This window comes from Phyllostomus discolor, chromosome 1 (assembly GCF_004126475.2).
Source record: "Phyllostomus discolor isolate MPI-MPIP mPhyDis1 chromosome 1, mPhyDis1.pri.v3, whole genome shotgun sequence".
NCBI lineage: Eukaryota > Metazoa > Chordata > Mammalia > Chiroptera > Phyllostomidae > Phyllostomus > Phyllostomus discolor.
Window position 1 is genome coordinate 146,086,905 of NC_040903.2, and position 23,440 is coordinate 146,110,344.

At 36.7% G+C, this 23,440-nt stretch overlaps 1 protein-coding gene across 22 annotated transcripts in view; it reads left to right on the forward strand.

Annotated features, from left to right (window-relative positions):
• The window catches only part of HNRNPC (heterogeneous nuclear ribonucleoprotein C), a 64,281-nt gene that overhangs the window by 14,208 nt on the left and 26,633 nt on the right, over positions 1-23,440 (forward strand). For 12 of the 22 annotated variants that reach the window (XM_036030693.1, XM_036030735.1, XM_028504260.2 and 9 more), the window contains 3 exons: positions 17,081-17,356; positions 22,517-22,631; positions 23,217-23,264. In XM_036030693.1, the coding sequence (XP_035886586.1) occupies positions 17,116-17,356; positions 22,517-22,631; positions 23,217-23,264 (404 nt within the window). In that variant the 5' untranslated portion in view covers positions 17,081-17,115. The remainder of the gene's footprint in view (positions 1-17,080; positions 17,357-22,516; positions 22,632-23,216; positions 23,265-23,440) is intronic. The other 10 variants (XM_028504264.2, XM_028504267.2, XM_028504265.2 and 7 more) reach the window with 2 other exon arrangements.

The following is a 23,440-nucleotide window of genomic DNA, read 5'->3' on the forward strand; positions in this document are numbered from 1 at the left end:
TTGATTTGCAGGCCACTGAGCCACACCAGTGAGGGCACTGGTCCAAAACCTTTTATTCACAATTATGAAATTTAAAAATATATGGCAACAAAGTTTTTCATTAGTTTAATAGATGGGGAGACCAAACCTGACCTCAGTTGATGTGAGATTGTTTACATTTTAGTGGCTCTGCATATCTGTTATGGAAATGTTAATGTAAATGCTTGATTTGATAGTTGGGTGCCTCCCCAATCCCATTTGGGTGTCACACAGCAAGAAAGCATAATATTACATTAGTAATATATGAAAAAATTCTGATTTTTCTGAACATGTCTCCAAAGCACCATGGTAGACTGGAAAAGTATACATTGTTGGAGCTGAATACTCAGCTTAAAGGAGTTTACTGATATAATTGAAGCTTTCTACAAGATGTTAAGGAAGTGGATGTGTTGTGAATAAGTATTGTTGAATTTTGCTACTCAGAGTATGGTTTGTGGTCCATCATCATCATCATCACCATCACCACCTGGAAGTTTCACAGAAATACAGAATTTCATTCTTCATCCTGGAATTATTATGGGCACATTTTAAAGGGAAGCGCTGGTCTATGCCACTTTGCTCCTTTTTATTGGTTACTTAGGAATTACAAAATTTTGGTGGACTTCCTGGCAAGAATGTTTTTGATGTTTGAGTGAGGGGATTTTGAGGATCAGACTGTAGCCACATTTTGTGTAAATTTGAAATAATACTGTACAATATAAAAAGACAATTTTATAGCCCTGGCTGGTGTAGCTCAGTGGATTGAGCGTGGGCTGCGAACCAAAGCATCGCAGGTTCAATCCCCAGGCAGGGCACATGCCTGGGTTGCAGGCCACGGCCCCCAGCAACTGCACATTGATTTCTCTCTCTCTCTCTCTCTCTCTCTCTCTCTCTCTCTCTTTCTCCCTACCTTCCCTCCCTAAAAAATAAATAACTAAAATCTTTTTTAAAAAAACAAAATTTGAACTAATGACTTTTCCAAATTACAGGTACAATTAAGTAATTCCAAACAGGCAGACTGGATAAATGGTGATGACACTTAAGCTACTAATTGGGAATAAATGCCATGTTGAAATATGTGTATTTTGAATGTTCTGTGCTCTTTGGCAAATCATATGCAGTACCCGGTAAAATGTGATAATTTATAATTTCTTGGTGATAAATGATAGCTGGAAAGAGTCATATTTGAAAAATAATCTTGTAGTTCAAGTTGTGGCTGTGACTATAACAGTTATGACCATTTTTCCTTTTCCCCAACTAAAGAAAATTATCTAAACATAGAAAACAGTATAATGAATTTCTATGTACCTTCCACCTAAATTGCCATGTTTGCTCCCCCCCCCCTTTTTTTAAATTTTATTTATTTTAGAAAGGGGACAGAAAGGAAAAAAGAGGGAGAGAAACATCAGTTGGTTGCTTCTTGTATGCATCCTGTCCAGGGACCAAACGTGCACCCCAGGTGTGTAGCCTGACCCGGAATTGAACCAGCGACTTTGTGGACAGTGCCCAACCAATTGGGCCACACACTGGTCAGGGCTGCTTTCCTTTTGATGTATTTTGCTGAACTATTGAGAGGAAAGTGCTAATTTAAGACAAAGACCTAATTTTTTTTATCATCACCTAAGGACAATGCTTATTAATTTTTAGAGAGAGTGAAGGGAGGGGCAGAGAGGAGAGATGTATGCATTGGATTCTTTCTCCTCCTTTCCCCAACTGGGGAATTGAACTTGCAACCTAGGCATGTGCCCCGACTGGTAATTGAACCCTGCAACCTTTCAGTTTTCAGAATTTAGCTCTAACCAACCAAGTCAAAAAAGCCAGGGCAAAGAACTAATTTTTTTTTATCCTTGTCTGAGGACATTTTTTAAAATATATTTTATTGATTATGCTATTACAGTTGTCCCATTTCCCCATTCACTCCCCTGCACCCTGTACACCCTCTCCCACCCACATCCCCCCCTTTAGTCATGTCCATGTGTCATACTTGTAAGTTCTTTAGCTTCTACATTTCCCATACTATTCTTACCCTCCCCCTACCTATTTTCAACCTACAATCTATGCTACTTATTCTCTGTACCTTTTCCCCCTCTCTCCTCCTCCCACTCCCCTGTTGCTAACCCTCCATGTGATCTCCATTTCTGTGGTTCTGTTCCTGTTCTAGTTGTTCGCTTAGTTTCTTTTGGTTTTGCTTTAGGTGTGGTTGTTCATAATTGTGAGTTTGCTGTCCTTTTACTGTACATGTTTTTTTTTAACCTTCTTTTCTTAGATAAGTCCCTTTAACATTTTATAAAATAAGGGCTTGGTGATGATGAACTCCTTTAACTTGACCTTATCTGAGAAGCACTTTATCTGCCCTTCCATTCTAAATGAAAGCTTTGCTGGATAGAGTAATCTGGGATATAGGTCCTTGTCTTTCATGACTTGGAATATTTCTTTCCAGCCCCTTCTTGCCTGTAAGGTCTCTTGAGAAATCAGCTGACAGTCTGATGGGAACTCCTTTGTAGGTGACTGTCCCCTTATCTCTTGCTGCTTCTAGGATTCTCTCCTTCATTTTTACTCTAGCTAATGTAGTTATGATGTGCCTTGGTGTGTTTCTTCTTGGGTCCAACTTCTTTGGGGCTCTCTGAGCTTCCTGGATTTCCTGGAAGTCTATTTCCTTTGCCAGACTGGGGAAGTTCTCCTTTATTATTTGTTCAGATATGTGTTCAATCTGTTGCTTTTCCTCTTCCCCTTCTGGTACCCCTATAATTCGGATGTTGGAACGTTTAAAGATGTCCTGGAGGTTCCTAAGCTTCTTGGGTTTTTTTGAATTCTTATTCTCCATTCTTTCCTGTTTGGTGGTTTTTTCCTTCCTTCTGGTCCACTCTATTGTTTTGAGTCCCAGTTTCCTTCCGTCACTTTGGTTCTCCATGCATCTTCCTTCATCTCTTTTATGGTAACTTGCATTTTTTTTTTCATCTAATTTGTGCCCAAAATCAACCAATTCTGTGAGCTTCCTGATCACCAGTGTTTTCAATTGTGCATCTGATAGGTTAGCTATCTTTTGGTTGCTCAAAAGGATGAGTCCTGGGGCATTGATCTGTTTTTCTGTTTGAGACATGTCTCTCTCTCTTTCTCTGTCTCTTTTGTTTTTGGTCTGGTCACTCCTGTTACAGTGAGGGTGGAGCCTTAGGTGTTCACTGGGGCTGGGCACCCCAGTTGCCAGACTGTGACGTTGTATGTGGGGATGGGGGTGGAGGCGATGGCGGTAGCTCCGTTCTCCTGGGACCTCAGTCCCTTCTCTCGGATCCTGGGTTGTACACTGCCCCAGTCCACAATCGCTGCCTCACTGGGTCCGCCAGCTACCGCTGGCGTACTCAGGGTCCACCCGCTGGGATCTTGTGCGCCCCAGATGCATTAACGCGCTCCCTCCCCCTTGCCTTATGCACCCAGTTCTCCCTGTTCTCTGCGAGCCATGACCCTGCACCAGGCTGCTTGTCTCCGCCCCTCCTACTGGTCTGGATGAACGGGTCTACTTCAACTTCTTGGCTGTGTGACTTTCATTCAGATAAATTCTCTGTCAGTTCTGGGTGTTATTCTGCCTATAAATTGTTGTTGTTCTAATCTTGGTTGTGCGTGGAGGTACGGTGCGTCCACCTATGCCTCCATCTTGCCAGAAGTTGACATTTGTAATTGCATTTAGAGAAAGATACATTTTTATGAGAGAAGCATCAGTTGGTCGTCTCTGCAATCTAGGCATGTGCCCTCATGGGGAATCGTGATGCTCCAGCCAACTGAGGCACAACTGTTAGGGCCAAAGACTTAATTAGCTAACCATGAATATCTAAAGCAGGGGTGTCAAACTCATTTTCACCAAGGGCCACATCAGCCTCACAGTTGCCTTCAAAGGGCTGAATGTAAATTCATCTCCTTAACAATTAAGGAGTAGTTACATTTATATAGTTGTAAAATTATTTTGACCCTTTGGAGGCAACCATGAGGCTGATGTGACCCCCGGTGAAAATGAGTTTGACACCCGTACTCTAAAGAGACTACTCTTCCCTTGAGTAGGTGCTTGTACACTGACCATTTTGTTACTCTTGTTTACATGTTTTCAGTTATATTAGAAATTATAAATCCTTCATATATTTTTGTTTATTCACAATTTTTGTAAATTGATTAGGTCCTTTTAATTTCCATTCAAGATATATTGATTTTACTGAAGTAATTTTGAAATGTTGATTTTAGGGGATTTTTTCCCTGTGAGAAGCAGGAAATTTTACATGTTTCTAATGTTTATTTGGTACTTTAGATTTAGGTGTTTGTTGATGGGGAGTTTTACTATATAGAAGCTACTTCATTTAAGAATTTGATGGACTCTAAAATGCTGGGGGGGGTTTCCCCTAAAGTCTGATGCAAAACTGATAGAAATAGGTGACTAATACTCAATAACAGCAACTTGATTGTGAAGATTGAGAATGTAGAGAGAGATAGCTGTGTGTTAGGACTTTAAATAAATGAGAGACCCCAATTATTGAACACAATACTCAGCGAAATTTTTGGTGCCCTGGAGATGATTATTTTCTTGATTGTATATAGTTCTGAATTGCTTTTGAGGAAGGGAAGTGAGTGCTTGACTTTTCCACCTTCTGTTTAAGAGTTTATAGAAAAGCTTTGCAGACTGTAGTCCAAGCTATTTCTCATAATCATTACATTCCAGGGTAGCATTAAGCTGTCTTTGCATAGTGAGAAATTATAAAAGCAATATGTTATTAAGGAAAAATTTGGGGAAATGAGTGTTTAAACTTCACAATCCTACCACATCATGAGATACCTAACACTTCAGTGTATAATCATCTAGATAACTATATTATTGCATGTGCTCTGTAACCTCTTGAACATCTCTCAGTGTTAATATGTTGTCATTTAAAAGTAATTTTTGCTATTAGTACACAATTGAATTGATGTGCTGAAGTGAAATTAATTTAGCCAGTCCCATTGTCATGCACATTTTCTAATTTTTTACTGTTAATATGGCCACGTTCTTGTTTCTTTCAGATGAGTTCTCAAAAGTGAGATTATTCAGTTAAAGAATATGCAGAGTCTTCAGGCTTTTGAATAAAAAAAGTTCAGGTGGCCTCTGAAAATATACCAGTTTATACTGTCAGAAATAATGTATGAAAAGGACCGTTTTAATTTAAAATGGTTTTATTTGGTAGGTGAGAATGGTATTTGGTTTCATTTATGTTTCATTTATAGTGATGTTGAATTTCTAAAAATCTCCATGAACTTTTGGTATTACTTGTTAGTCACCTGTTTTTGTCTCTGGCCCAGTTTTTGTGGTATGTACCAATAATAGTAAATGATCTAGTAGTAGCAGCAGCTGCAGCAGCAACACTTGAGTTGTACCAGGCTCTGTGTCAGTGTTTTCTGTACCTTCATTTATACCCATCATGTGAGACAAATGATACTCATTTTACAGTTGAATGATCTGATTTTTGATGGGATTGGCTTGCCAAGGGAAGTGTTTGAGCTTGGAATTGAAACAGGTCTGTTTGACTCCAAAGTCTCTGAACCCGTAACTGTAAGGATGCATTTGTTTAATTTTTAAAAAAGATTTAAATTTATTTTTAGAGAGAGGAAGGGAGTGAGAAAGAGGGAGAGAAATGTCATTGTGTGGTTGCCTCTCATACGCCCCCTGATGGGGACCTGGCCTGCTACCCAGGCATGTTTCCTGACTGGGAATTGAACCAGCGACCCTTTGGTTCACAGGCCTGCAGTTTAATTTTCATATATAGTATTAAGGGCCTGAATTGTGGACAGACATATTGCAGACATTCATCAATTCTTTTTTCGAAATTTGTGGTGTATTTTAGTGTGGGAATGTTTCGAGTTCTTTTTAGGACCTTCTTAAGGTTAGTCATTTGTAAATGAAGTTTGGTCAGGTAGACATGGCTTGAATTTGTGGGGATAGGTAATTTTGTATCTATCTTTTCAGTTTAATTTCTTAAACAGGCTTTACCTAAACTTGTGCCTCATAATTTTTTACCTATTAACCCAGGTCCTGCTCAAAACCAAACCAGGGTAGACCTTTCACTGTATAGAAAATGTGTAGAAGGGCTCCTTAGTCTACGTTGTCATTAACTGTTGTTCCAGAACTAATATATTACATGAAAAAAAATCTGCTATTGAAGGAAAATTGTGTTGATCAAATTTAAGAAAAGTGACTTGGATGAGATTCCTCAGGGTATGTTGACCAAATCAGTAAAGGATATATAATTGGGAGAGACTGTTACTATTACACACAATAAAATCAAAGTCTGAAATTTTCTTTAAGCTAGAGCCAGGGAATAGGATAGATATAAGACAATAAAATGGTATTGGAAATGTAAAATTCTGTCCTGTGCTTGATGTAAAGAAACTCAACAAAATAGATGTCCAAATACAGGAACTTAACATGTTTTAATAACCGAACAAGAATTAAAGGTTTTACTTAAGAGTGATTTCTGCATGTGGTGACAGTGCCAGAGTTGGCAGAACTAATAGCATCTTGATAGTATCCAGAATGTGTTCCACTCCTGCAAGAGCAGCCACTTTGGACTGCTGTGTTCCAAAGGACATTAACAAATGAAATAAGGTGTAATAACTTATTTTCATAGAAAATGGTCAGGATAATGAACAGTTTGAATGAGATGTTTTAAACAAAGGAAAAATAATCCAATCGCTGATGAATGGTTAAAAGAGAAGAGCTAAGCCAATTAAGTTTTAGAATTCAGTTTTCAGGTTGTGAATTCCTTGGCTTTTCCTGGCATTTGAAGAGGCTTGGTCATCAGTGAATTAGCAGTGATGTTTTAAGGGAAATTTAACATTCTTTGAAGAAATTAGAAGGCACTGAGCTACATGATTTAGTTTTTGTATCATTGAAATTCTGGGAATGTTTTTTGTAAAGACCTTCATTTTAAAATTTTTCTTGCTTTGTATTACCCATTTTTACTTTGAAAGGAAGAGTTTTTGTGTTTTGTTTTTTTAATTACAGAAATGTTCATTGAAGAAAAGTTAAACCTGCAAGCAAAATATTTCCTTAAAACCTCAGCACTAAGCCCTGGCTGATGTGGCTCTGAAAGGTCACTGGTTTGATTCCTGGTCAGGGGGTGTGCCTGAGTTGAGGGCCAGGTCCCTAGTTGGGGGTGGTTGAGAGGCAACCATTTGATGTTTCTCTTCCTCTCTTTAAAAAATAAAACAAAACAAAACAAAAAACTTCAGCACTGAGAGATAACCACTATTAATATTTTGAAGTTTTGGTCTATTCTTTCTCATGGATAACTACTTAACTAATATGTTTTATACTATATTTTTACTAGTATGGAATTATTACTATATTTGTTTTAGAGCTTACATTGTAAACATTTTCTACTCAGGAAATTTATAACATGTTTCTAAGTGGCTTTCAAATATTTTTTTTTGTCACGGGATTTTCGAAACTTAGAGTCACAGTTTCTCTTTCTATGCCAAACATAGAATCACCTAAAATTTATTTAACGTTGTCAATTGCTTAATTAATACAAGTAAGTAGACCCTGCCTATTGTTTGGCACTTATCCTCTAAGAATTTCCATGTGAACCTACAGAAACGTGTACTAGTTTACTTAGTTACAGCAGTGGAAGTGCCTGTTCCCTTCTGCACACCATTCGATTTTCATTCTTTTGTTAGCAAATTTGACAGGGAAAAAATGTAATTTTGTTGTTTTCTAGGAACATGTTAAATTGTGTGACCTGTCATGCATCATTTTTCTATTTGCTATAATAGGATCTTTAAAACTTATTTGAACAGGTAATGTGTTATATGTACATATGTAAAATAACACCATTCCCATTTCAGCCTCCATGTTTTGGTAGCAGCTGTCTAGATTGGCGTGTTTGCTGTCTACACCTCCCCCCCCCCCCCATTTTTTTTTTTTTTCTGAGTGGTTTTAAAGTTACAGGCTTAGTATTTCACTTCGTTACTTCAACATGGTTGTCTCTCTTCAGGTACTATCAAAATAATTATCAAAACAATAAAAATTAACATTAATTCAATATTATCTTGAATGCAGTCCATGTTAAAGCTCTCTAGTTGTCACCAAAAAAAAAAAAGGTTTCTTTGTGTTAATCCCGTATCCAGTCAGGTTTCACATATTGCTTTCTTAATCTAGTAAAAGCCCCTTACTGCCTTTTTGAGGAGTTGCAACCACTCATGTTATATAATGTCCCCACAAACTTGAAGTTGTCTGTTTTGGGGGGTTTTTTGTTTGTTTTTTTTTTTTTTACTACTACTTTTTAGAGTGAGGGAAAGGGACAAAGAGCGTCACATCACATGTGAGAGAGAAATGTCGATCGGGGCATTGCTTCTTGGACATGCTGTGCCCAGGCACCAGATGCACAACTCAAGGCACATGCCCTGACAGGATTCAAACCGGCAGGCAGTCTTGAGCTTTTCGGGACAATGCCCTACTAACTGAGCCACATAGGTCAGGGCTGAAGTTGTCTGTGTTCCTGTATGTATATTCAAGTCAAATGTTTTTCCAAATATCACAGAGGTGGTAGATATTTCTTATTTTTTCACATTAGGAGGCATGTGATGACCTCCAGGTCCCCATTCCTTTATATAATCAGTCAGTAATTTGTTGGGTAATACTTTGAGATCATATAATTTGTTTACCGTGACACAAACTTTCAGTCAGTGATTTTAGCATTGACGTTTGCCTGAATCAGTTCTTGATGTGATGTTTACCAAACATTTTTAAGTGGTATTTTTAAATCTTTTAATTTCAGTATTTTCTTAAAGCAACTTTTTGTGCTTATGATTTGTTTTTTATGCCTTTTATCTGTTATTATATCTTTTCGGGGACTCCTGAGATTTTTCTTTAGGGTTTAATGTATGTTTTTTTACATTTAAACTTTGATCCATCTATAAATGGTTCTGGTGCACAGAGTGAGATTTGAGATTAGTTCCCCACCCCCCTTATTTTTGGATGGCTACTTGGTACCATTTACTGAATTAATCATTTCCCCTATTTATAATATTTTGAGTATTGTCTTAGTTTTATTAAACTTTTTAAAAGGCTTTATTTACTACAAGAGAGGAGGGGAACGAGGGAAAGAAACATCGATATGCAAGCAGTTGGTTGCCTCTTGTACGCCCCCAACTGGGGATCTGGCCTGCAACCCAGGCATGTGCCTAGACTGGAAGTTGAACCAGTGACCTTTAAGTGCACAAGTGGGCACTCCGTCCACTGAGCCACACCAGCCAGGGCTTAGTTTTAATGATTAAAATGAGCAGTTAACATAATTTATCTAAAAATTGCCAACTTTGGTGTGTGTGTGTGGACTGGAAATGTCCTAAGAATACAACTGTACTCTGTTTTCTCATTCTGTAGTCTTTTTTTTTTTTTTTTAAGATTTTATTTATTTATTTTTAGAGAGGGGAGGGAGGGAGAGAGAGAAAGAGAGAGAGACATCAATGTGCGGTTGCTGGGGGTTATGGCCTGCAACCCAGGAATGTACTCTGGCTGGGAATCGAACCTGGGACACTTTGGTTCCCAGTCCGCGCTCAATCCACTGAGCTACGCCAGCCAGGGCTTCATTCTGTAGTCTTAGCATGATATTCTACCTTGAGATCATGTCTGGGTTTTGTTCTTTCGTTCTTTCTTTCTTTCTTTCTTTCTTTCTTTCTTTCTTTCATCATATCTGTGTTTTGATGAATAATAAGCTTTCAGGATGGAGCAAATTAATATACCTTGTTCTTTTTGTAGACATACAGGCAGGTCATTGCTGGCCTCTCTGAAGAGGCCAGAAGGAAATAGTTGATGTGCAATAAAGATATACATAGATCCCTGGCTGGTGTGGCTCAGTGGATTGAGTGCTGGCCTGTGAGCTGAAAGGTTGCTGGTTCAATTCCTAGTCAGGGTACATTGCTTGGTTGCTGGCCAGGTCCATGGTAGTGGGCGTACAAGAGGCAACCACTCATTGATGTTTCTTTCCCTCTCTTTATCTTTCTCTTCCCCTCTGTAAAAATAAATAAAGTCTATTGTTTTTTAAAAAACGATATGCATAGAGAAAAATTATGGGCTATATAAATATGAAAGTAGTATGGGAAAGGGTACCAAAAAGGATTTAAAGGGACAAAATAAGAACTCTTTAAGTGTCAAAGAACAACAGCTCAGGTCGGATGATGATGCTGTAGGTGGAGCAAATACAGTGTCCAAAAGCTGAGAAACTGTTGACAAATTGTGAAAGACAGTGTAAAATAGAAAGTCTTTGGACTCAAAGATCAAATGTCTTTTTTAAAAAATGGCCAACTCATTGCTGCCATCTAGTGACACTTTGTCTTTTAAATCATAAGGAAATAGCAGATTAGGCATATGGCAGTTGCATCTAATTTGAATTAAATGTAGAGTCTAGTCTAGGTTTTAAGAGATAGTAATGAAATTATAAGTTAGGATTCTAAATTTCCTAGTCTGTGGCAAGTTACTACATTTTTTGCTCTCTAGTTAGTATGATTTAACATCTGATAAAAGCCATACTTGGTGACATCATCCAGTTTCTTTTTTTGAACCAATATATAATGTTATATGAGTAAGTACAATGTGATTAGTCTGGGAATAGGGCGAACAGGTAGAAAACTGGCTGAAGTGCCCAGTAGAATCATCTTACGGCTTGTTTACTTACTTTCTGCTCCCCCTCACTTGCAGTAAATATGCCCAGATACAATATCGAACACACTATAACTAAGTGGCACTGGTTTGTCGAGTATTTATCTTCCATCCCCTCAATCTCTTTCCACTAAAGATGGCATAATAGTTAGTGGCCAGTACATAAAGGCAAGGGAGCTGAAGGCTTGATTCCAATTACAAATTGATTTGGCCCAGCTCCCAGCAAATTCCAGGACCTTTGTAACACGTGTTTCTGGACCATTTGAACCATGTATTTCTCATACTTGTCAGCTCAGTCTGCCTTTCCTACCTTGCTTGGTACCTCTTCCTGGCAGAATTGTCTTGACATTTAATGTAAACTTAGAAATGGACTAGTTATAAATATTTCCCAAGTGTTTAGCTAGATTAACAGTCCAAGATAGGGTTGCCTGTCTTAAGAGGGCAGTCAGAATAACTCAGATTTGAGAATGAACATCTGGAAATACAATTCAGAGTTTTGTTTTTAGGATATGGCTGGTATGTTAGAAGTGTAGGAATCAACACATTTCTTTATCCACTAATCTTGTCTTTTACACTGCCACTAAAACCTGTTTTTATTGCTTTTACATAAAATATATGATAAAATAGCCACATAGATTCTTTGGTGTAATAAGGCAGTAAAAGTAACTGAATACTCCTGGGTTTTAACTTTTACTATCCGGCTAAGAAAAGCCTTAGTGATCCTTTGATGATAAAAATCATGGGAATAAGAATCTGGGATGAAAAAAATATATAATAATACAGATGCATGCATGCACACTCAAGTATGAGAGGCTTTAGTGCTGCCACTCAGTAACCTTTAGATAATAGTCTCCTGCCCGCTCCCCTCCTCCCTTTTTGTACCCTGGTAGAATTCTGTTTTTCCGGAAACCATATCCTCTTGATCTCCACAAGTGAATTAAACAGGATGTAGAGTAAACTGGGGGACAGTTTATGTATTGACTTTACTCAACTAATTTTAAGAAAGAAACATTCTGTTTTTTAATTCTATGCACTTTAATATTGAGTTTAAGAAATAATGACTTTGTCTTAAAATGAATTTGACTTTAAAGTGGCTGCTGAGAAAACTTAAAGGCTGTAACTAGACTACTTTCATCTTTGAGGAATTAGAGTATGTAGGATGTGCAAGAAACTTTGGATAACTTAAAACATGGGAGACGTTAGAATTTGTATACTATATACTAGACCTGTGAACTGTACATTATTCTCCATCAAGATACTAGACTATTGGTTAACGTTAAAACTAATTCATGTAGATTAATGTCATTTCATTATTTTAAAGCATTATTAGACTATTAGTACATATATTGGTACGTTTCTCAAAACATTTGAATGCTTTTATAAAACAAAATTTTAAAGCCAGAATTTTTTTAAGGTTTTATTTATTTATTTTTAGAGAGGGAAGGGAGGGGGAGAGAGAGAGAGAGAAACATTAATGTGCCGTTGCTGGGGGTTATGGCCTGCAACCCAGGCATGTACCCTGGCTGGGAATCAAACCTGCGACACTTTGGTTCGTAGCCTGGGCTCAGTCCACTGAGCTACGCCAGCCAGGGATTAAAGCCAGAATTTTTAATATTTGTTAATAATTAACCAGAAGCAGCGTACCCACCAAACGTTATAAAATATTTTTGCCATGTTTCCTAAGCACAAAGTTTATATATATATATATATATATATATATATATATATATATCCTGTTATATATTGTACAACTGTATACTGCTTTCTGACTTAAATATTTTTTCATAATTTCCACATTTAAAATGATTTGTAGATTTTCTAAAGACGGCAGTTGCTGGTAATTAGACTACTGGATTATTAAACATTTATTTTTAAGATATGTGTGTAGAATATGACTATGTGCTACATATCTATATAAGATAAAAAGCAAAAATTGACCCATTCCTTCTGCAGCTTGCTTTTACATTTGAAATCTGATATATTTAAGACTATGCCATTTGGTTGGATTTTTAAGCTGGTCAGAGCAGTCTCTCCCATTTCTCCCTTTCCTAGTACTTTAAAAAGTTAGGAGAAATTAGCCTTGGCTGGCGTAGCTCAGTGGATTGAGTGCAGGCTGCGAACCGAAGTGTCGCAGGTTTGATTCCCAGCCAGGGCACATGCCTGGATTGCAGGCCAGAACCCCCAGCAACCGCACATTGATGTTTCTCCCTCTCCCTCCCTGTCTCTCTCCCTCTCTCTCTCTCCCTCTCCCTCTCCCTCTCTCTCTCTCTCTCTCTTCCCCCTCCCTCCCTCCCCCTCTCTCCCCCTCTCTCCCCCTCCCCCCCCCCCCTTCCCTCTCTAAAAATAAATAAATCTTAAAAAAAGAAAAAGAGGAGAAATTGGCCTTCTTTATCAGGGCATATTTTCCAAAATGTAAACCTTTATGACCCATGAAGCAATCTCAAATATATTCATTTTGATCTGTACCATTTCTGTTAGTCTATTTAAAAAACACTATTGAATTATTATAAAGCAAAATCCCTTGTAACTACTAAAGTTGGGGAAAATAGAACTTAGCCAGCAAGGTTTATACTTTAGAATGATCCTGTGACAGTCTAGAAATAAATGGCAGAACACTGAAAGAAAGAAAATGTGATCCAATGATTTTACACCCAGCAAAACTGACTTACAAATATAAGGAACAAAGGCAAACTGTAATAACATGCAAGAACTGAGAACCTATTCTTATGAGTTCTTTCTAAGTAGTATATTTGAGATAAACTTGGGACATCATGGTACCTATAAGATAGAACTTACAAATATCACAAAAAGACATGTATAGAAGGGTCACACATGAGTCTAAACAAGTCTTTTTTCCTAAATTCCTATGTCTGGATATACAGATGACAGAAAAATATGTGGAATTGTACTAAGTATGAAATTTCTGAAAAGGTAGACTGGGAATTGCAGGTCAAATGCTCTGGATTCTTCAACATACAAATTTTAAGTTAAAGGGATGGGAGGGGAACTCATGAGGAGTTTTGAAAGACATCAAATGTTTTAATGTTAAGACTGTACTGTCCAGGAATACACATTTAGATGATAGAATTACTTAAAAAGGAAGAAGGGGATAAATACAGAGCAGTAGTTACTTTTGGGAGAGAAAAAAGATTGAGAATGAAATGATGGATATGGGGCTTCTGTGTTAGGTTTAAGATTACAATTGCAGAAACTAAGCTATTCTAGTACCATTGGACCTTTTTACTGCAGTACCTTGTACTCACTATTGGATCAGGCAAAACACTCCTTTTCTCAAAATTGGTTCTTTCCAATAAATACTAGCAGGATATTTTGGGACTCAATTTCTAGGTCTTTTAGACTCCTAGTTGCTTCTTCCTCAGTGATAAACCGTGCATATTGGCTTGCCTTTACCAGCTTGCATTTTGGGAGTTTTAATTGTGATACCTTGACACCCAAGTTTGTTGTAAATACTGTCCATGGGTTTTTGGCTTTATTATGTGGTTGCTTTTATGTAAGGATTCAGAAACATTCCAAAACTATGCCACACTGTTGCTGCTTTCTTCCAGGAGTCCCAGTAGTTTATGTGCATTTAGGGTACTTACCATTTTTTTCTCCCCCTAATAACCAGAGATAGGGTGAAGTATGACCCAAAATCATTTGGTTATCTCTAAAACATTTGGAAATCTGTTCTTTCACTTTAATAAAAACTTAAACAATAGTACTGCCCTGACAGGTGTAGTTCAGTGGGTCGGACATCATCCTGCAAACCTGAAAATTGCCAGTTCAGTTCCTGGTCAGGGCACATGCCTGGGTTGCAGGCCAGGCCCCCAGTTGGGGATGTATGTGCAAGAGGCAACCAGTTGGTGTTTATCTCCTTTCTCCCTCCCTTTCCCCCTCTCTGTAAATAAATAAAATCTTTTAAAAGTAAATAAACAGCAATACCACTAGAATCATCTGTTCCCCTTTGCTCCCTAAAGTGGCTCTGGTGCCTGGTACTTAGCAGATTCTCAAGAAATGTACAATGAAGACAGAGTAATTTGTAGTAACTCTTGTTTAATTCTTTAGGAGGATGTGTTTCTAGGAGTGGGGTTAATGGATGTTTGGGGTTCACTTGTCTTTACTATTGTATCTTGATTAATTCTTATAGTAACTATGGGCATTGAAAGCTAAACTATTGACCTTAGCCCAGCTTTTGAAACTGGGATCATTATATTATTTTTTCATTAACCATTCATGATTTTTGTATTGAATTTGGAAACCATGTTATCCAAAAAAAATGAGAAAGTCCTATCCTTAAATTTAGAAATGACAACCATTGGTAGTACCTTTTTATTTATATGGGAGAGAGACTGATTTGTTCCACCCATTAATGCATTCACTGGTTGATTCTTGTATGTGCCCTGACTGGGGATCAAACCCAGAACCTTAAGGTATTGGGACAATCCTCTAACTAACTGAGCTACTGTGCCACGGTTATTTTGTATACCTGCATGTCTCTCTACCAGTCTTTTCAAATGGGGGTCATTGAGAGAATTGAGCCCTAATACATTAAGGCAGCAATTTGCTGAAGCACACTGGTGCACCACAAGAATTTTTAAAGCATGAAATACCTGACTATTTAGTTAGGGGTACTGGCCTCAAATGACAACAGCCAGCGCAGTAGCCGTCCATTGTGAATGAATCAAAATTATACCTTTTTTTTGTTGTTCAAATTGACTAAACTATTTTTTGGTGTGCCACAGAATTTTAGTAATTAATTAGTTTATATGTGCCATGAGATGAAAAAGGTTGAAAATCGCACCCTAAGGCATTTTTCGTATGTAATGAATTTTGTTCTGTATAACTTGGTATTGGCTATGTAACATATTTGTGAAAATTGAGAAAATAATTATTTAAAGCCATTTCTGATTTGTGGTTCAAAGAAGTATATGTGAAGGGGATGAGTATACATGAAAGGGATATAAATTTAATGTCGGTTCTTCGGTGTTTTCACTTAATATTCAGTATGCTGGTGGCAGGTAGAACTACCCTGTTTGGTAGGTGTATATTTTAATTTCTCAATGTTATAAGGATTTTGGGCAGTCACACTTAGGTTGAAAGGCTATGGGTGATTCTCACTGCCTACTGTGGGTAAATTTGTATTGTTTAGTCTAAAAAATGATTAGGAACTACTCTTTATAAAGCTATAGTTTAGAAACAAAATAGATTGTCTTTTGAATTTCAGAGAAAATAGGGAAAAGCAGTTCTTATATCTTTCAAATTAGTATTGCTTATGAAATGACTAGATATTTTAAGGGTCAGAATGGGAAGGGTCATGTATAATTGATGTTAACTGCTTATTATATATGTATATATGAGGCATTTTAACATAATCCATGAGAACTAGTTTGTTGTGATTTCTCTTGAGAATTGGAAAAATAACATCAGGCACTGGTATCTTTAATCTTAAAGACTGTTACTCTAAATCTAAGGTGGATCTATCATAATAACTTTGAGTTTGGTGGTTGAGTGGCAGGGGCAGGAGACATACAAAAGCTAAAACAATGCCAAAACATTAAGATTGAACCTACCATACATAAAGATAATTTTTGTTTCAAAATGGCCTGCGGAAATTTGTGCTCTTTTCCTTAGTTCCTGTGGCCTTTTGATTTCATGCAGTGTTTGTTATCACCATCCAGTATTATTACATGTCCCAGCTGTATTTTGTAGGTTATTACATAAAAAGGAAGTAAAGAGCCATCACATTCTATAAAAAGATGATATTATACTTCAGGTATCTGGCATATTGTAAATCAATTGAAGTTCCTGGAAATAAGTATTTCCAGAGTGAATGAATTGCCTTTTTCTAATAAGGTTAATTATACTTGAAGGGTATAGTGTCAGTTGTCCACATTAATCTAACTAATGGTTTGTGGGCAGAATTTGGAGGTTTTTTTTTATATTTTTGGGAGACTGAGTGAGACTCTAGTAAAAAGCAATGTGCAAGAAAATGGAATTGTTGATAGATGACAAGCAATCGTTAGATTAACATGACTGGGAAGGTAAAAAACGAGTAGAAATTGTTGGTAGAGAGCTTAGGGCGTTCTAATTTGCTTGAGGCCTTTAAAACAGAGGAGTCATTTGGAATCAATGTTCAAGAACATTGTGTTGCCAAGAGTCAATGAAAATTCTTTTGTCCCCTTAAAAGGATGAGTCGAGTACTGTTCAAATAGACTAGAGAAGGGAAAATTGAATTTCTATAAGGGGATATATTCAGGGGATGTAAAATGTGAATAGTAATAGACTGAGGTTGACTGCTGTTGCGCTCTAGTCACAGTGGTTCAAAATAAGGGTAGAAAAATTTTTATCTTGTTTTTAGCATCTTTTCACCTTTATGCATTTTTTTTCTTCCAGTTTCAGCTTTGTGAGGAACTTTATCATCAAAGACAATGGCCAGCAATGTTACCAATAAGACAGATCCTCGCTCCATGAACTCCCGTGTATTCATTGGGAATCTCAACACTCTTGTGGTCAAAAAATCTGATGTGGAGGCTATCTTCTCAAAATATGGCAAAATTGTGGGTTGCTCCGTTCATAAGGGCTTTGCCTTTGTTCAATATGTTAATGAGAGAAATGCTCGGGCTGCAGTGGCCGGAGAGGATGGCAGAATGATTGCTGGACAGGTTTTAGGTAAGATCTGGATTGAGTTAATTTTTTCAGTGATTATATAATTCATATGTAAGAACTTTCCTGTTTGTATTGTTTTCTCTCCCATGCCATCAATTTTAATAGCCTGAAATATTCTGGATGTTGTGGCTGACTTCAGTGTAATAAAAATGTTAGCTTTATAGATAGAATGGGCTAAATATGGATTTTATTTGTTGTTATGCCATGTTGAGTAGTTGAGACTAGATAACCCTCAGTTGGTAGTCTTGAGTAAGACAGAGGAGGTAGGAATGCTATTTCATAAGGTACAGTTGCTGCCGTAATAAATGGCTATGCCTACTGCTTACAGTGGACTGGAGGAAGTCCATATAGCCTCCTCACTCATGGGCTCCAGAGTCAGATTGCTTGGCTGTGTATTGGGGCTTCACATTGTATATCGGGCAGCTTATGTATTTTGGCTGAGTCTTAAATTTTTTTAAAGATTTTATTTATTTTTAGAGAGGGGGAGGGAGGGAGAAAGAGAGGGAGAGCAATATCAGTGTGTGGTTTCCTCTTACATGCCCCCCCACTGGGGAGCTGGCCCGCAACCCAGGCCCATACCTGACTAGGAACCAGACCAGCGACCCTTTGGTTTGCAGGCTGACACCCAGTCCACTGACTCAGACCAGCCAGTGCTTAAATTTTCTCTTCTATTAAAATGGAGTTAGTAGGACCTCAGAGTTTATACTTGGGGTTGTTAGGATAATTTAGATAAATTTAAAGAATTGAGACCATTTGTGAAAAGCTTCTAGTAGTTCAACATGTTTTAGCAGTGTAAACTCTGGTTGTGTAGTTTTAGATAGTAGTTTAATCAGTAAGGGTCTTTTCTCTGATGTACCATGTTCAAATGTTGAGAAATGAGGTCTGAGCTCTGCTTAGTTTATACTCTAAACTTCAGACCTTATTACCTATTAAGACTCTTACAGATCCTAAGTATGTATGTTTCTAATGATTATAGAACTTCATTTTCTTGAAATTTTTTTTAATCCTCATGCAAGAATATGTTTATTGATTTGAGAGAGAAAAGGGGTATCAGTGGAAGGTAGAAACATCAGTAAGTTGTCTCTCATATGAGTGTACCCTGACCAGAAATTTTTGAATCTGCAACCTTTTGGTGTATGGGAAGATGTTCCAACCAACTGAGCCACCTGGCCAGGGCTTTGGAATAATTTATTAATTGCTTATGAGTTTCTAGGATTTGTTGTCAGTTGTATAATTTGATATGGTTTATTATTTTCTAGGATGTGAATATTATGGAAGCTGAAATGTTTGTAAGACAAGTCCATTTCTGGTCTTTGGAACACTGTGGTGGCTTAAATTTTTGTTTTGTTTTCAACATTTTCCAGGAGTTTGTATTTAGTGTGGGGTTTTTTTTGTTGTTGTTGTTTGTTTTTTTAAAATTTTAAAAATTATTTTACTTTTAGAGAGACAGGGAGGAAGAAAGAGAAACATCAGTGTTTGGCTGCTTCTCGTGCGCCCCCTACTGGGGAACTGACCTGCAACCCAGGCATGAGCCCTGACTGGGAATGGAACCAGTGACCTTGTGGTTTGCAGGTCACTGAGCTACACCGTCCTGGGCTGTATTTAGTGTTTTAAAAATGCATAATGTACAACAAATTTGAAGTCTGACTTCATATTTATCAACATTTACATAGCTTCTCTTCAAGTTGGAGTAAATTTTTTTCCCCTTAAGCATTCCCATGTTGACGTTTCCCTATAACAGAACTCAGAACCTCAGCATTTCATGATTATAACATTTAATAAATGTTTACAACAAAGTGTAGAAAAGTCTCAACAGCTTTTGAGACCATTTTGGTCTGGATTTTTGGTTGTAGATTGTTGATGACTTATAGCTCTTTGATTCTAGAATACAATTTTTGTATAATTTGTATTTTATTTACAAATATTTCTCAAATGCTATATTTTAAAAAACCCCAGTGGCAGTGGATTGCAACCCAGACATGTGCCCTGACTGGGTATCAAACTGGTGACCTTTCAGTTCTCAGGCTGGCGCTAAACCCACTAAGCCACACCAGCCAGGTCAAAAACCTTATAATCTTTAACATTTAAGATAGAGCAGTTGTAATTGAGAATACACAAGAAATTTTCATTATCATTTGTCCTTCACTCAAACAAAGTACAGGAAAACTCTATGACATTTATAAAATTATGGTAGAAATGAACTAAGACAAGTTTTGTGAGACGTCTGAAAATAAAGCCACATTTTTAAAATTAATTTCTCTCATAGAAATTTTTTAACACCAAAGCAAGAGAAAAATCAGCCTGTATGTTAATGTACATCTCACTTAGATGAACAGATACCAACATGTGGCTGATCTTATTTTTATCAGTCTTTTCTGTTTTCACAAAATTTTTTGTTGAGTGTTTTTAAGACTTCAGTATATATCTAACAAATGAAAACTTTTAACAAAATGCAAACCCCACTTCCATACACACATTAAAATATTTGTAGTGACATTTAATCTGTTGGAGGAGTCTCTAGTGTTTTCCCTCAATCTAAACTGATTGCTTCCTTGTGACATTATTTTTTCTATTCCTATTTTGTATAGTGATCTGGAGTGATGCTGTCTAGTAGAAACAATGTGAGCCATGTATATAATTTTTAAATTTGTGAACAGCTTTATTAAAAGAAGTAAAATAACAAATGATAATTATTTTAGTAATATACTTTAACACCCAGTACACCCAAAATATTGTCATTTTGTTATGTAATCATTGAAAAATATGATTGGGGCATTTTACATTCTCTTCATACAAAGTCTTTGAAGTCCAGGATGTATACTTCAGACACTTGTGGCTATAGCTTACTGTCTTGGAGTCTGCAACTCTAAAGACTTGATTTAATTCAGATTCTATTTCATTTGCTGAAAATATTTAATGTGTAGTGTTATGCACTTCATACTGTACAACATCAGATGGCCTAACGTGGTTTATCATTTTTGGTAAGATTAAGAAAAATTTATCACCTGTCTGTGATGAAGTTCCCCATGCTTAGGTAGTTCATTGGGGGTTTCAAATAGATTTTCTAATCCCTTTTGCACTACTGTAATTTTTGTAAACTGAACAGCTTGTTGTTAATATTTGATTTTTCAGAAATACTCTTCAGCCCTGACTGGTATGGCTCAGTGGATTGAGCATCAGCTTGCGAACCAAAAGGTCGCTGGTTTGATTCCTAGTCAGGGCTCATGCCTGGGTTGTGGTCCAGATCCCCAGTTGGGGGTGTGTGGGAGGCAGCTAATCGATGTTTCTCTTGCTCACTTTCTCTCTTCCTCCCATCAAAAATAAATAAATAAAATCTAAAATAAAACAAAAAAATACTCCTCAAATTGGAAAGGCAGGATAAATCTTTTCAAATTTTGGTGTAATTAGTTGATGCTTATAGCATCCTTTAAATATAGTCATTGCTTTCGTTTAGCGTCATTATGAATTCATGTATTTTAAATAGGTGTGCTTTTAGTCTGTTGCAAATCATTCTTAGGAGCTCAGAATATTTTAGCCAGTGGATCATCTTTAACTTGGTCCCTGTATCCTTGAGACTTGCCTAATGGAATAACGTATTATTTCCTCGTTTTCTGGCACCACAAGATATTCCAGGTCATGTGGTATGTATCTTGACCTAAACTTGGAATTTGCCACTTTCGCCAAAGAACCTTGGCTCCTTTTAATAGGAATAATTTAGAAACCACCATCTGTGTATCAGGAGTGTTTATTTTTACTGCATTTGAATTGCTACTGGCTAGATTCAGTGAGCAGACAAGGGGGTACTTAACACTTTTAAGAAAACATAATTTCATGTGTACTTTGTGCCACAGTTTTAAAGTAACGGTACCTGTATTTTTACTAAAATTAAAATTACTAAATACAATTTATGTATGACTCAGTACTATAGTTTCAAATCACATGAAATAATTTCTTTTTATTAGATTGTGTAATCAACCTTGATACAGTTCTATTTTAAATTTTTTACATCTTAAAATTGTTTTTTAAAAATTTTAATTCTGTAATGTTATAAAAACTTATGATTCCAAACTCAAAACTGTAAAAGCAGAGTTGTTACAAACTTTAGATGTTAAAACTTAGATGTGAGTTTAGTGAACCAAGAAATTAAGACTATTAATAAATTGTTTAGTAAGCAAATAGATAGTGTACTGTCTTTTTTAATTTGTCATTTGATGAACTGAGTTTTGGAGAGCCTAGCCATTGGCTAATTGATTTTTGACGAAATTGCCTCCTTTGTTAAAGAAGGGAGTCCATTGAACTCTTGTTTGGTAGGCAGTGGATAGTAGGGCAAGTAGTTGGCCACTGGCATGGGTATTTTAAAAATTAAATGTTGTAAATAGAAATTAGGGTGGAAAAACTTTGCTTTTTTTATTTCCTTTTTTCTCTGTGTGTGGTTTTGTACATAAAGGGTTTTTGTCTTTCATTCCTCACTGGAGAATATGTTTGTGGATTTTGAGAAAGACAGAGAAGCATCAGTTGGTTGCTTGCCATATGTGCCCCAACTGGGGATCAATTCCACAACCTTTTGGTATGTAGGACAATGCTTCCAACCCACTGAGCCACCCGGGCAAGGCTGCATAATCTTAATGAGCATTTTTTGTGCCAGTTTACAGTTGATTAGAATAAAGATTTGCCTTCAGGAAAATTTAAGGGTATCATACATTAACCATATTAATTCATGAACTGCCATATAAAATCTCTGGAATACATTCATTTTTAATATATTTGTGCTAATTTAAAATTCATGGAATCATTCCTACAAAGGCAACCATTAGTTATTGATACTTTTCTCCTGTGAATGAGTGAACAGAATGGGGTTCTCTGAATGGTGATAGTTTCATTGAAGTAGGAGCTGAGGTGGGGAGGTACCAAAGATATTGTGTTATGTGTAATGAATGCTTTTTTTGCTAGAGAACAGAGGACGAAGGAATGGAAGATTAAGTCTTAGCCTTATAAAAATTCTTGAATTTTTTAAATGTGATAAAGAAAGATGAGAGACAGTGTTAGACTTTTGATTTATATGACTTATGTACACTTAGCTGTATTATGAGAGCTCCCCTATCCCTGATTTATGAGTTGTCACTAAAATTTTTTGTTCCTGTTTTTTGTTTTTGTTTTTTTCAGATATTAATCTGGCTGCAGAGCCAAAAGTGAACCGAGGAAAAGCAGGTGTGAAACGATCTGCAGCGGAGATGTACGGGTCAGTACCAGAACACCCTTCTCCGTCCCCTCTACTCAGGTCCGGAACTTTATTGTTTATAACTGCATTGTGTCCATCAGTGGGCATCTTCTCTATCTGTTTTTCTGGGTGTGGGGAGGGTTAACTATTGTATATTTTTCTGAGTAAAAGTAATGCTTTATTAATTTCTTGTTAATGTATCTCCTTTTTGCCCATTTCCCAGAGAATTATTATAATTCTTTGGTATTTTTTACTATTAAAGAGTAATTTGGTATTTATAGCACAAATTAAATTCTTTAAGAGGAGTTTAGCTTCTAAGAAGCTGGGGAGTAAGAAAGGGAAGAAGGTGGCCTAAGAATGTTTAATTTACTATTGTAATTTTCAGTGTTCTTATTTTTAGCAATTATGCTATGTGTTGAAATTTTAGCTAACTTTAGCCTACATTTGCTATTTGGCCACTGCATGCTCAGTGGTGTAAGGTACTTGAAATTTAATGTTGTTATTTGAATGATTGTGGATTATTCCATGTTAATCAGTTGATCTGTTTGTTGTGGTTGGTTTGGCATGGGGGATTTTCCCCCCATCTGCTGTTGTGAATTGATATTAACAGCTCCAAATTAATACTTTTTGTTATTCATTTTTCAGCTCCTCTTTTGACTTGGACTATGACTTTCAGCGGGATTATTATGACAGGTATGTTCAAAGTGTTTTGTCTATCTTGGTAAAAAGCCACCTAGTGAGAACCATTTTATTTTTCCATTTTGTAGTAATGAACATTCCATTTGTAGTAATGAGCAATACAAACATTTCAAACAAAGCCCCCTCTTTTTGCCAAACAAAATGAAAATACTTTCCTGCAAATTGTCAGA